General features: G+C 49.5%; 2 protein-coding genes across 2 annotated transcripts; one reads left to right on the forward strand and one right to left on the reverse strand.

Annotated features, from left to right (window-relative positions):
* Nucleotides 1-5,532: 5,532 nt before the first annotated feature.
* On the forward strand, nt 5,533-8,530 carry LAMTOR4 (late endosomal/lysosomal adaptor, MAPK and MTOR activator 4). Its single transcript, XM_006859811.1, has 5 exons — nt 5,533-5,674; nt 5,784-5,860; nt 5,965-6,045; nt 8,018-8,135; nt 8,433-8,530. Exons 1-5 carry the CDS (start codon nt 5,533-5,535, stop codon nt 8,528-8,530), a joined length of 516 nt encoding a protein of 171 aa, XP_006859873.1.
* Nucleotides 8,531-9,532: 1,002 nt separating this feature from the next.
* LOC102828898 (chromosome unknown open reading frame, human C7orf43) lies at nt 9,533-13,528 on the reverse strand. Its single transcript, XM_006859627.1, has 11 exons — nt 12,953-13,528; nt 12,666-12,761; nt 12,435-12,564; nt 12,189-12,275; nt 11,972-12,092; nt 11,732-11,879; nt 11,529-11,611; nt 11,275-11,438; nt 10,171-10,325; nt 9,776-9,969; nt 9,533-9,686 (listed from the first exon to the last, which is right to left on the reverse strand). The coding sequence occupies exons 1-11, from the start codon at nt 13,364-13,366 to the stop codon at nt 9,533-9,535; spliced, it is 1,746 nt and encodes a 581-aa protein (XP_006859689.1). The 5' UTR covers nt 13,367-13,528.
* Between the last annotated feature and the right edge of the window lie 50 nt (nt 13,529-13,578).

Raw genomic sequence — 13,578 nt, forward strand, 5'->3', positions numbered from 1 at the left:
GTTAAGTGCCGTCGAGTCGGTTCTGACCCATAGCGACCCTGTACAGGGTTTCCGAGAATATAAGGTGACTGAAAATACCATAACTTGGGTCAGGTGCACCTTAGTCCTCAAACTGACATCTTTGATTTTGAACACTTCAAAGAGGTTTTGTGCAGCAGATTTCCCTAATGCAATACGTCGTTTGATTTCTTGACTCTTGTTTCTACAGAGAAGTTTACAACATCTTAACTGCTAAACCGCTGAGATTTTGGGCCCAGCCAAGTTGACACAAAACCCTAACTATCACACCATCCACTAGAATATAAATTCATTAGGGTAGGGACTTTTGTCTAGTTTGATCACTGATATATCCGCATCCCTTATACAGTGCCATGGCACCAAGTAGTTCTCATTGTTGAACAAATATTTTTTCCAGCCCTAGAGAAAACATTTAAGATTTAGAAGGAGCTATAAATTCAATCAAGTATCAGTCAATAATTAGAAGCGAAGTATGAGGCCAGAGCCTAAGGGTGTGACACATGATCAATTATTAATTCTGCCTGAGACCTCCCTCTTCAGATTCAACAAAGTAACTAGAAATTATAGTGTTCTTTGGGATAAATTCTGGACTGCTAATCACAGCGGTTCAAAACCATCAGCCACTTATCAGAATTCCTATACAAGTTCGCTGTGAGTCAGAACCTACTCGATGGCACTTAACAACAACACTACATCTGGGGCCTATCCTAGGGCGTAGAAACTTCGGCCTGGCTCTCACATGTACAAAAAGCCTCAAATATAGACTTTGACCATTCCTTTTAAAGGTAGTTGGTTATATATTTACCCAGAGACACACCCACAAAAGTCTTCATCCAAGATTTCAGTTTACATTCGAACCCGATGCCTTGTTAAAGCAATCAGCCCTGTAGATTAACTTTATAAACCCTATCCTATGATAAGGAGCTCTGGTAGCGTAGTGGTTACGAATCGGGCTGCGAACCTTAAGGTCAGTGGTTCGAAACTACCAGCCGCTCCGCGGGAGAAAGATGAGGCTTTCTACTCCCGTAAAGATTTACACCCTCGGAAACCCTGTACAGGGTCACTATGGGTCGGAACCGACTCAACGGCACTTAACACAATGATAAGTATATGACTACCAAAGTTATTTAGCTTTGTAATGTCTCTGTGCTAAAAGCATTCATTTGTTAAATGTGTGTAAATTATTTCACAATTTTGGAACCTTGCTTTTGCTTCTTATTCATTGTTTTCATATATTGCTATACTTGAGGAATTGAGGTTGGCTGTGCTTTGAGAGATACTGAGTGTATCAGATTGTCTTTGTACTCTCTTGGCCAGAGAACACGGAACAAGTCAGCAGTATTACACTGACTTCTGGCTAAGAAGTTTCCATAAATTTGATTTTCTACGTTTTTCCATTGGTTCAAGCTCACCAACTCCTCCTCAGAAACCCTATACAGGGTCGCTATGAATCAGAACCAACTAGATGGCAGTTAACAACAACAGCATGCTCTTCTGTACAACAATGGAGGTGCTTACTCATCTATGCAAGAAATTTGGAAAACAGCTACTGGCCAAGTTATTGGAAGAGATCATATCTGTGCCGATCCCAAAGAATGTGGAAATCATTGAACAATATCATTAATATCACATGTAACTAAAAGTTTACTGAAGATAATTCACAAACAGTTGCAATAGTACATCATCAATAGGGAACTGCCAGAAATTCAAGCCAGATTCAGAAAAGGATGTGGAACAAGGGATTATTATTGCGGATGTCAGATGGATGTTGTGAGGATGGCCCAGGACTAAGCAGTGTTTTGTTCTGTTATGCATGGGGTCACTGTGAGTCGAAACTGACTAGATGGCACCTAACACAACAAGCATTTCTGTATTCCTGGGTATATTTGCAGCACATACCAATACGTATGTAGAAATAACCTCTGCCAAACCTATATATGCTGGTGGGTGGACTCGCATACACCATCTCATATCTGTTCGACTTACACATCTATATGTGCATCCACTTGTAAATTGTTTGGTATTACTGCTATTGTGAGATTGTATATATAATTTTGTTGTTGTGAAGTGCCGTCGAGTCGATTCTGACCCATAGCAACCCTTTATAGGGTTTCTAAGGAGCGGCTGGTGAGCTTGAACCACCAACCTTGCAGTTTAAATGACTTTGCAGTCTCATGCATTAGTCCACAGCACCACACCAGGACTCTGGTGATTATGTATCGCAGAGTCAGTTCCGTCTCATAGCGACCCTGTATAGGGTTTCCGAAGCTATAAATATTTACCAGAGCAGAAAAACCTCATCTTTCTCCCACGGAACAGCTGGTAGTTTTGAACTGCTGACCCTAAGTTTTGCAGCCCGATTCGTAACCACTACTCTACCTTTGTATATAAAATAAAGCTCCACAATACTTAACAACAACAACAACAACTATTTACTTGATGGTATTTTCAATAACCTCATACGCATGTGAAAGCTGGACAGTAGGGACCAGTTGCTGGAGAAGGATATCATGTTTGGTAAGGTGGAGGGTCCGAGAAAAAGAGGAAGACCCCCAATGAGATGGATGGCCAAGTGGCAGCATCGATGGACTCAAGCGTGACAACAGTAGTGAGGTTGTCCCAGGATCGGGCAGTGTTTCGTTCTGCTGTGCATAAAGTTGCTATGAGTCGGTACCAACTCGATGGCACCTAACAACAACAACAACTATCTACTTAGATATCAGTTTGAGAACTAAGGTGTACCTGACCCAAGCCATGGTATTTTGGGTAGCATGTGAAAGTTGGACAATGAAAAAAGAAAGACTGCAGAAGAATTGATGCATTTGGGTTCCAGCGTTGGAGAAGACTGTTAAAATACCATGGACTGCCAGAAGAACAAACACATCTGGATTGGAAGAAGTACAGCCACGACGTCCCTTAGAAGCCAGGATGGTGATTTCATCTCTTACACTTTGGACATATTACCAGGAGGGACTAGTCCTTAGAGAAGGACATCATGCTTGGTAAAGTGGAAGGTCAGTGAAAAAGAGGAAGACCCCAACAAGATGTATTGGCACAGTGGCAACAGCAATGGACTCAAACATCACAACAGTTATGAGGACAGCGTAGGACTTGACAGCGTTTTGTTCTGTTGCTATGAGTTAGAATAGACTCCCAGGTACCTAACAACAATAAATCTAATTAGTGATTTCCCCTCCCATCCCTAGTAACCATCAAAAAATGTTTCTACCTGTCCATAAACCTTTTACTGATGTTTTATAATGTGGTCGCCTACAATATGTCCTTTTATAATTGACTTACTTCATGTAGCATCCTTCAGGTTCATCTATGTTGTGAGATGCCTCATGGGGTCGCCATTATTCTTTATGTTGTGTAGTATTCTATTGTGTGTGTGCACCACAGTTGATCCATTCATCCGTTGCTGAGCACTTGGGTTGTTTCCGTTATTTTTTTTCTATTGTGAATAATGCTGTGAGGAACGTAAGTGTGCATGTATCTATTTGTGTCATGGTTCTTATTTCTCTAGCTCAGTAAACATTTGTTGAATGAAGAAATGAGAAACTTTGCTTTCTACTTCTTATGGATTGAAGTGTGTCCCCACAAAATACCTGACAACTTGGCTGGACCATGATTTTCAGTGATTTGGCAGTTGTGTAATGATGAGATCAATCATTACATTGTAAAAGGATTAGGGTGGGATGCAACACCCCACCTCAGGTCACAGCCCCCATCCAATGTAAGGAGAGTTTCCCTGGGGTGGGGCCTGCATCTCCTGTTCTCTTACAAGAGATTAAAGGAGAGAAAAGCAAGCAGAGAAAGAGGGCCTCAGCATCATCCCAGAAAAAGCCAAGAGCAAAGTGCATTCTTTGGACCGAGGGTGCCTGTGTTGAGAACTTCCTAGACCCAGGACCAGATTGATGCCAAGACACATTCAAGGAATGCTGGGCCTACAGATGTTGAAAGAGACAAGGACTTTCCTCTAGAGCAAACATAGAGCGAAAGCCTTCCCCTAGATTTGGTGGCTCTGCAAGTTTGGCGGTTCAGGCTCACCAGCAGCTCCTCGGAAACCCTACATAGGGTCGCTATGGGTCTGAACCGACTCGCCAGCACTTAACAACAACAACAAGATGTGAGAGAGGAGTCCTGCTGTGGTGCAGTGGGCTAATGCGTCAGACTGCAAAGTCATCTGAACTGCAAGGTTGGTGGTTCAAGCTCACCAGAGACTCCTTGGAAACCCTATACAGGGTCGTTATGGGTCGGAATCAACTCGAAGGCACTTAAAAACAAGACTCTGTGAGAGAAGGAGCTCTGGTAGCGTAGTGGTTACGAATCAGGCTGCGACCCGCAAAGTGGGAAGTTCGAAACTACCAGCTATTCCGCGGGAGAAAGATGCTCCCGTAAAGATTTACAGCCTTGGAAACCCTGTACAGGGTCGCTCCATGGCACATCACCAAGCTGTGAGAGAATAAATATGTTAAAGCCATCTACTTGTAGGATTTCTGTTACAGCAGCTCTAGGGAACTCGGGAATTACTGGAGCAGTGTGGTCGGAGCTGTCTGTGATAATGAACCAATCCTGATGATGACTGACGAACATTTGAATTGCTAAGCGTTCCTCTGTGACAAGAAAAATGATAGTGGGAGGTTCTGAGGTAAAACTAAGTGCTGTTTGCCCACGGAGCATCGAAAAAAAATCGTCATCTCAACAAGAGGAAAGTTTGGCTGAAACTTGGTCCCGCCACTTGCCAGGTGTGCCCATGAGCAAAGCTGACTCTTTGGGTTTCTAACTTCTGATCAGCAAAATGGGAGTAATTCAACAAGGTTGTTGATGAGTAGGTGTAAAAGCAACATTTCTGATAGCTTTCCACAAGCACTGTTGGTAAGTGCTGTAGAGTCGGTTCAAACCCTGTATAGGGTTCTAGAGGCTCTTAGTTTTTTTGCTGGAGCAGGAAATCTCATCTTTTTCCCGCGGAGCGGTTGGTGTGCGTGAACCACCGACCTTACGGTTCGCAGTCCAGTACTTGTCCTATGGAGCCATAGCGCTCCCTTCACAAGCATTATTTCATATTATTCTCTTGATTTAGGATGGAGAAGTCTGAAACCTCAAAAAGTGTTTCGCTTAGGGAGACAGAGTCAACTAGCCCTCCCTCATGCGCAAGAGCAAATCCCCAACGCCCCATCCCTCCCACCCTCGCACCCCTCCCACCCCTCGCACCCCTCCCACCCTCGCACCCCTCCCACCACACCTCTTTCAGGGTTAGTCCCCGCCCCTCCACCTCGCTACAGAGCTCTGAGGGGCGGGGATATGGGCGTTAGAAAGGGGACGTGACCAATCCGAGTGCGTCTTCGCGAAACGGTGCACCTCACTGGCAGATTTCGTCTGATGGTCCAATCCGCGTGCTGGAGGGAACAAGAGCCCGCCCCTGGAATCACGTGATCTGGACCTGGAGTCGGAAGCTGCCTGTGGTAGGGAGCGCTCCCAATACCTAAAACTTGCGATGGTAAGTAAAGACGCATGCGCGGGAGCACACGCCGGGGGTTCAACGTTTCTGTTGCCCAACATTCCTGGTTGCCCCTTACTGGGCCTGCAGGCCGCCTTCACCCCAAACCACCCCGGGATCGAGAGGGAGTGAAGATGGAGCGGGAGTTGGGGGGAGGTGACAATATAGAGGGCTGAATAGGAGGATGAAAGGGGGTTCAAGGCCGGGGAGTAGTCTGCCGGAAGTTGGAAGGGAAGTCTGATGTGTGAGCTGTCTGGGGTAACAGGTCGGATGTGGGAGGCGGATAGTACCCATGGGCAGAGAGAGACAGCACAGATGGAGGCCTGGAAAGGAAAAGAGAAGGCCTGGGGAACTGTCATCAGGAGAGGGACTTGGTTTTGCACGTGATGGGTCTGAAAAGCCACCTTCCAAGCATGCTTCTCACTGACTGCCCCTTGATCCTTTAGACTTCTGCACTGACCCAGGGGCTGGAGCGAATCCCAGACCAGCTGGGCTACTTGGTGCTGAGTGAAGGCGCAGTGCTGGCGGTGCGTTCTGGGAAAGGGAACGGGATCCTCTATGAACACATGGCCATTATGCCATAGTTTGTCTCTATTCTTTGGTAGTATAGTTGTTACGGGTCAGGGGTTCAAAACTACCAACCGTTCAGCGGTAAAAAGATGAGGCTTTCAGCTCTCATAAAGATTGACAGACTCCAAGGCACACCATCACCACCACCACATAACTTGCCTGGACTTCGGGTGTGGCGCTGTAGGATCAGCACTGGACTGCACACTGCAACCGTAAGGTTGGCAGTTCAAACCCACCAGTGGATCCTCGGAAATCCTGTACAGGGGCCACTATGAGTCAGAACCAACTCGATGGTGCTTAACAAGTAAGCCTGAGACTAAAGGCTTATCATCAATTCTAGTAATGTCCTGGTGTGGAACTGTAGGATAAATACTCAACTGCAAGGTTAGTGGTTCAAACTCCACTGAAACCCTTTATGAGTGAGAACCCACTGATGGCGGAAGTTAGGTGATAAGTGATACTTTTCAGGTAGGTCTTTTGTTTGATATTTGTTGAAGAGGTTTTGTATTTTGTTCCAGAGTACAATAGAATGTTGGCTCTCTACAAGTTCTCAATCTAGCTTTTGTTAAGTGCCATAGAGTCTGTTTTGACTCAGCCACTCTGTATTGGGCTTCTGAGGAGTCCAGTGCTTAACAAGGTGTAAATGGTTAAAAACTGAAAGCAACATTGACTGGTAAAGACTATTAAAGGAATCAACTTTCGTTATGTATTAACTTGTGTTATGGCAAGGAAACTTTCCTGGAGGTGAAAATCCAGTGAGGCTTTAATGGATGGGTGATTGTGAAGAAGAGTTTATTTGGGGCTGGGACATGGCCTTATTTGCAGCAGGGTGACACCAGCAAGAGGCTGTTGTAAAGAAAGGATCAGATTGTGAAGGGCTTTCAAAGCCAGGTTCACACATCTGGATTTAATCTTGAAGGTAATTGGGAACTATTGAAAGCTTTGGAATGGCTTAGCAAAACTTGTTAGTAGTGTGAAGTTGGACTGGAGGTGCTGAGTTTAGAGGGCAGCTGCTGCAGAAAGCTAGGTCTGAGACTGGGCGGGGTAACCAGAAATTTAAGAGGATTGACTGGTGAAGAAGATATTTCTCCACCCAATAAGACTTCAAACTCAGAAAGTTATTAGAATGGTGCCTTAACCAACATGAAATCAAGAAAGTTGATGAGAAACTAGAGGGAGTTCCAGTGGTTTCACTTTGAACATTAAGTCTGATGTAGAAAGTTGTTAGTGCCTTCGAATTGGTTCCGACTCATAGCGACCCCTCTGTAAGGTTTCCAAAGCTGTAAATCTTTATGGGAAGGGAAAACCACATTTTTCTCCAACATGTGGAATAATAATTGGAAGGAACTGTCCCAACCATCTTGCCAATATATTTAATCCTCACGAGGTTTTTTTACTCTATTGTCCCCAATTTATAAATGAGGAAACTGAGGTACAGAATGTCCAAGGGAGCAAAGCACACTTAACTTACCCTAGTGGGAGGCCCTGATCAAGGAAGCGGAAGAGGAAGTTGAGATTGTCACCAGAAAAGAGGAACCCTGGGCTGCTGTCACTGCACTGAACCAAGAGTTGGGTAGTAGGGTGTGGCTCAAGACCAAGGAGGGGCTTTTAATAATCCCATGGTCATTTTTAGGGGTGGGTTTTGGTTTGGCAGAATGACTTTATCAAATAGCTGGGAGCAGAGAACAAAGTCAAGTGTCAAGGAGTTAGGAAAATAGTCAAGAGATGGATGCACATCACCGAGAACAAGTCTAATGTTATGAGAAATCAGGTGACACAAGGAAGGTTTTAGGTTTGTTTTTCCAAAACTTGGGCAACTTAACGGATTTTGGAAACGGAGAGGGAGAGGTTGTAAATACTACAGGCAAACTGGCTGTTTGACTGGAATTCCTTGCACTTCTCTTCCCTGCTTTCTGCTTCCTTGTACAGTCATCTGGGGATCTAGAAAATGATGAACAGGCCGCCAGCGCCATTTCTGAGCTGGTCAGCACCGCATGTGGTTTCCGGCTGCACCATGGCATGAACGTGCCCTTCAAACGCCTTTCTGGTGAGCCTTACTTAGTCCCAGCCTCTGGTAGTCATGGGGGAGGGAGATTTCTCTCAAAGGCTGACTCTTCTCAGGAACAAAAAGACCAACTCCTCCTGGGGTCCCTAGTACTTCCCCTTAGGGTTCCCCCTCCCGGGATCAGAACTGAGTATAAAAAAGAAGAGGACTCAGAGGCCTCGATCTCCTGAGAAAGATTTCTTTGGCTTTTACAGTTTTGACCCCATGGAGGTCATCACATCACTAATTCTGTGCTCCCTTTCCTTGCCTGGGGTTGGGTAAGGGCCTTCTTTTCTCCAGTCGTCTTTGGAGAACACACTCTGCTGGTGACCGTGTCAGGACAGAGAGTGTTTGTGGTGAAGAGGCAGAACCGAAGCCGGGAGCCCATTGACATCTGAACTGCTGAAGGGGAAGGTCAGAGACAGTGGATTGGGCCTAGAGCTGCTTGTGAGGAAGACAGCAGGGTTCCCACCTCCTTGGCTTCCAGCTGGACCTTCAGCCTCTGCTCACCCAATTCCCACCAACCTGGAGGGGCAAAGGCCTGGGGACTTAGTGCAATGTTAAGGAGAGTGAGGGTGACCCCCTCTGCTTTCCCGCCTTCCTCTCCTCCAATAAACATAACCCTGCTGTGCCCAGGCCTGGGAATGTGTCTGCCTTCTGGGGAGAAAGCTGTGTACCCAGAGGGGCGGGGCGGGAAAGGAAGGAAACTGAGGGCTGCTACTCGGTACAGATACTAAAGCAAATGATTCTGAGACTGCCCACTCTTGTCTCCTCTGCTCCCTCCACCAACACACAAACAACAGTGTTTCTTCTCCCTCCTGGGCAGGCATTTAATAGTCTGATTTCCATTGGAAGCAGTAGATGGAGAATAATTTACAGGACAGACAAAAAAATAAACACACACACAACATAAAGTGCTTCGGGCTGCAAACGTAAACTTGAGGAGCGGGTGGAGGTCACCTAGCTATCTCCCCAGCCCCTAAGACAGAAAGGTCATTGTTGTGGGGGCGGGGGGGGGCATCTACCATCACCACCCTCTTCAGCTCAGTCCTGCAGCTGGGTGGGAGGGAATGTTCAAGGTGGAAAAGACAAGCGGAATGAGGAAAACACTTTGTAAACATCGAAGGGATGCAGGCTAAGGAAGCTCTTAGAGCCTCTGCCCTGGTCTAGGGGTGGGTCCAGCCCCCCCATCACACAGGAACTGAGGGGGGAGAGGAATACTGTTGACTTGTGCAGCAGCCGTACCCACCCAGTTCACAGCTTCTTCCCTGGTTCCTCATCAGTAGACACAGACAGGTCTGTGGGACCTCTTCACCCACAGAGGGAGGCAGCAGCCTGGGAGGGAGGGCATCCTCCGGGACTTCAGATTTCAGAGTGTAAGGAGGGGAGCCGGCAGGGGTCTACTTGACTGGCTCCACCACCAAGACCTTGCACTCCCGCTTGGCAATCTTGTCCAAAGAAAGCACAGCCTTGTCCGGGGGCAGGTAGAGGGGACGGCCCACAGGAGAGGCCACAGGGGGTGTGATGGCTCTGCGCTCCATCACGCTGCCTGACCTGGGAAAAGGGCAGAGGGTGTGGGCGCCCGTCAGACACCGGGTGCCCGTCTCTGATCCCCACTGCCATGCCACCTTCCGCTTCCATACCTCATGAGGTGGCTGCGGGAGGGCTGCTGGTGTGAGAAGGACTGGGAGCGGCCCAGGCTAGCCTGGTGCCTCTCCACCAAGTCCCGGACTGCAGGGCTGCTGGGGCTGCTCTTGCGAGAGAGGGGCCGTGCCTCAGGAGGAGGGTGAGACACACTGGCTGTGAACTGCAACTTCAGTTTCATGTGTTGGCTCAGCTGAGGGTGAAGACACAGATCAGCCTGCCAGCTCAGACTCCCTTTGAGATCACCTCACCCACATGACAGGACTGACAAGATCCACAGTCCACCTTCCTCTGCTTGGCCTTTTAGTTCTCCCACCCCTGTTATATTTCATCCACAAAAACTAAGGTCTCCAATTCCCCACACGCCAGCATTCTGCATGCATACACAGCCCACCTCAAAGAGCCCCGTCCTGAGAGCCTGGAAGGCCACACTGAAGGTAAGTGCGCTGCCTTTTCGGGAAAAGCCAAGGTTATTGAGGGGCGTGTGGCACACAATGGAGTCCAGGGCTGCCTGCATAGCCCGCCGTTCCTCCTCACACAGCTGCTTCCCTGGGGGGTGGGACACAAACAGAGACCCGTAAACACTTCTGCACAACGTGCCTCAGATGGGTCTCACTGGATCCTCCAAACCACTCTAGTGAAGTGAGTAAATCTTCACCTTGTGCCTCCTTTTCTAGGGAACAATAGCAATTCTGTGTGCTAACCACTTCCATCAACTTAGATGACCTGCGTGACAGCCTCGTGAGGTATTCGTTCTCTCGTCTTTGAGATCAAGAGGGAGCACGATGGCTCTGTAGGGTAAATGCTGGACTGCTACCCACAAGGCTGGTGGCTCAAGACTACCAGCTGCTCCGAGGGTGAAGAAGGAGGCTTTCTGCTCCCTCAAAGATTTACAGCCTTGGAAATGTTGTTGTTATGTGCCATGGAGTCAGTTCGAACTCATAGCTACCCTGCATAGCCTTGGAAATGTTGTTATGTGCCATGGAGTCAGTTCGAACTCATAGCTACCCTGCATAGCCTTGGAAATGTTGTTATGTGCCATGGAGTCAGTTCGAACTCATAGCTACCCTGCATAGCGTTTCCGAGGCTGTAAATCTTTACAGGAGTAGAAAGCCTCATCTTTATTCCACGGAATTGCTGGTAGTTTCGAACTGCTGATCATGAGATTAGCAACCCAATTCATAACTACTACGCTACCTGAGTTCCTTCATAAACCCTATAGAGAGTCACTATGAGTCAGAACCAACTCAACAGCACTTAACAACACAGATGAAGAGGTGAAGTAGTTTCCCCAAAGTCACACAGCTAGTAAATAGAAGAAACAGAGCAAACATGCCGGGAACCCAGCAATCCCACTGCCTCCCAGCTGCTTGTGTGATAGACAGCATGGAGACCACCCAGGTAGAAGTGGGGCACTGAGGTCAGGTCCACTGTCCTGGGACTTCCTCCCTTCCCTCCGTGCCCTTTAGACACGGTGCCAGCCTGGCAGCTGACCTACCAGCCTGTGCATGCTCCGGGGTCCACACGAGCCTCACAGCAAGGAAGTCCTGAAGATTGTTGAGCAGCGTGTAGGTGACAGTGAAACGTTCGTAAGTCCGAATGGGAGACTTGCAAGCAGCAGTCATCACAAAGCAAGGACGGTCCAGGCGGATGCTGGGCAGACTGGAATAATAAGAGAGAAGGAAGTAGGGAGTGTGTCGGAAAACCAGACGTGAACAGGACAGTACCTAGCAGGGGCTCCCACACACTCACCGGTAGTGGGTGTAGATGCTCTGGGTAAAGGGCAGCTTCGGGGTGGACCACTGAACCACAGCAATCAGGGGGACTTCAAGACCCTGTGGTGGAAGGGACAGAGAAATGTTACCTGTATTACAGTCCTCTCCTCTTTGGTCCTCAAACCCCTCATTCCCTCCCACTCCTTTTTCTTTGAATTAACGCCAGCCCTTTCTCCTTACCTCCTTGGCTCCTGGAGGGGGTTGCTCACCCCCTCTCAGCTGAAACAGGAAGTTGTGTTCCTCCAGGGCACTAAGCGGGCAAGGGAAGCAGCCGGAGGTACCAGGGAGTCGGCAGAAGGAGCCCATGGTGACCTCCCCTGATTGATGACTAGTTCAAAAGAGAGGGGGACATAGCATGATCCCTCCATGCCAAAGCTCTCCACTCCCTAGTTCCAGCCCAGCTCGTCCCCAGGACCTCACCAGACATTGTCCACTAGCAGCACAGAGCCATCGGGCATGACAGGTAGATAGCTGGCATTGAAGTTGGGGAGAATTCGGATATCCCAGATAGAGATTTCCTCCTGGGAGGAGCTGTTCAGCACTGTGGGAAGTAACCAGCTAAGTTCAGAGAATTTAGGCCCATTCCCAACCAAAGCCCTCGCTGCTCCCTAAGAATGGAGCTGGCCAATCTCCTCACCCTTGAGCACAGTCAGGTGTTTTCCAGCCACAGTGAATTGCCGGCATTTCAGAACCGGAGGGGGCAGCAGGGTCAGCAAGGTGCTCACTGTGGGAAAGGGTGAAGGGAAGAAATGGTGGTCTGGGCACAGACTTGGATACCAACCACGGTTCTAATCTTCCTCTTCTCCCCAGATCAGATACTTTCCTGTAGCACCCGTCCATCCTGTCCCCCAAATTCCTTTCCCCTCTGCATTCTCCTCCCCACCTTGGGCCTTGAAAGCACTCTGCTCGCCCCGGAAGGTCTCCCCAGGAGATCGGGTCTGCAGCAAACGCAGGTAGCCTTGATCTCTGACCTCTGGTGCCTCAACCTCCCGCTTCCACACGGTCACTACAATCTGGGTACAACGGACACAGGACCTCAGTCAGGAGAGACAGACAGCAGGGCCTTAGAAAGGTGTCTGAATTAGGTCATCGGCTCCACTCCTGCCAATCTTACCTTGGCCTTGGGTGTCCCTGGAGGCAGTCGGTCCAGTGAGACAGTCAGTGGGAAAATGACCTCATCTGTGGACACAATGGGTTCCTCCACAGGCAGCTGAGGTTGTGACAGTGGGGAGAACAGATCAGGAAAGGTCCAAACAGCAGCCTACCTTCCACCCTTCAAGATTCACAATAAATGATTCTTAGCCCTCCCCTGCCTCATCCATCATCTGCCTGCAGCCCGGGGACTCTGAAGCCTAGCACCCCGCCCCTCCGCCCTGTGCCCTGTGAGCCCAAGTTCCTCACCGTGGTCGCTCCCCCTGAGGTAGCAGGGCCCGGGCCATGGGTGAGAAGGGGGTTACAGCCTCGGAACAAGCCTCCACCTCCAGGGTCCCCTGCACCCCCTGGAGGTTCGGGATCCTGGTCACCGGTGCCACCGCCACCGGGGGCCCCGCCTCCAGCGCTGACCGACGCCAGGGCAGCCAAGGTGGTTGCCAGCTCTGCCCAGGGCCCACGGGAGCCCAAGCCTGGGCCGCCCCCGGCACCGGAACCCGTGCCGCCCCGGCAGCGCAGCACCAGCAGGAAGCGGACAGTCTCCCCCAGGTACAGATGGTTCCGCCGGGGCAGCGCCCGGTACCGGCCCGGGTCCCCTGCCAGCTCTGCGCGCGGCGGCAGTGGCACGGCCGGGAAATACATCGAGTAGTCGCACTGAGACTCCATGGACCGCGCCGGCCGGGGCCTGGGCAGGGGGCGAGGTGGGCCAGCACCGTAGACCGGCACCGGAGGCCCGAGGAGGGCGACTGGGGTCCGTCACCCGAGTGGGTGCTGCCGGAGCGACCCAAGAAAGCAGCCCAGTCCGGGAACCAGGACAACGAACCCGGAACCCAGCCAGTGGGACCGTAACTAGGGTGCAGAATGGAATGACTTGCGAA

The sequence above is a fragment of the Chrysochloris asiatica genome, unplaced genomic scaffold (genome assembly GCF_000296735.1).
Source record: "Chrysochloris asiatica unplaced genomic scaffold, ChrAsi1.0 scaffold00034, whole genome shotgun sequence".
NCBI lineage: Eukaryota > Metazoa > Chordata > Mammalia > Afrosoricida > Chrysochloridae > Chrysochloris > Chrysochloris asiatica.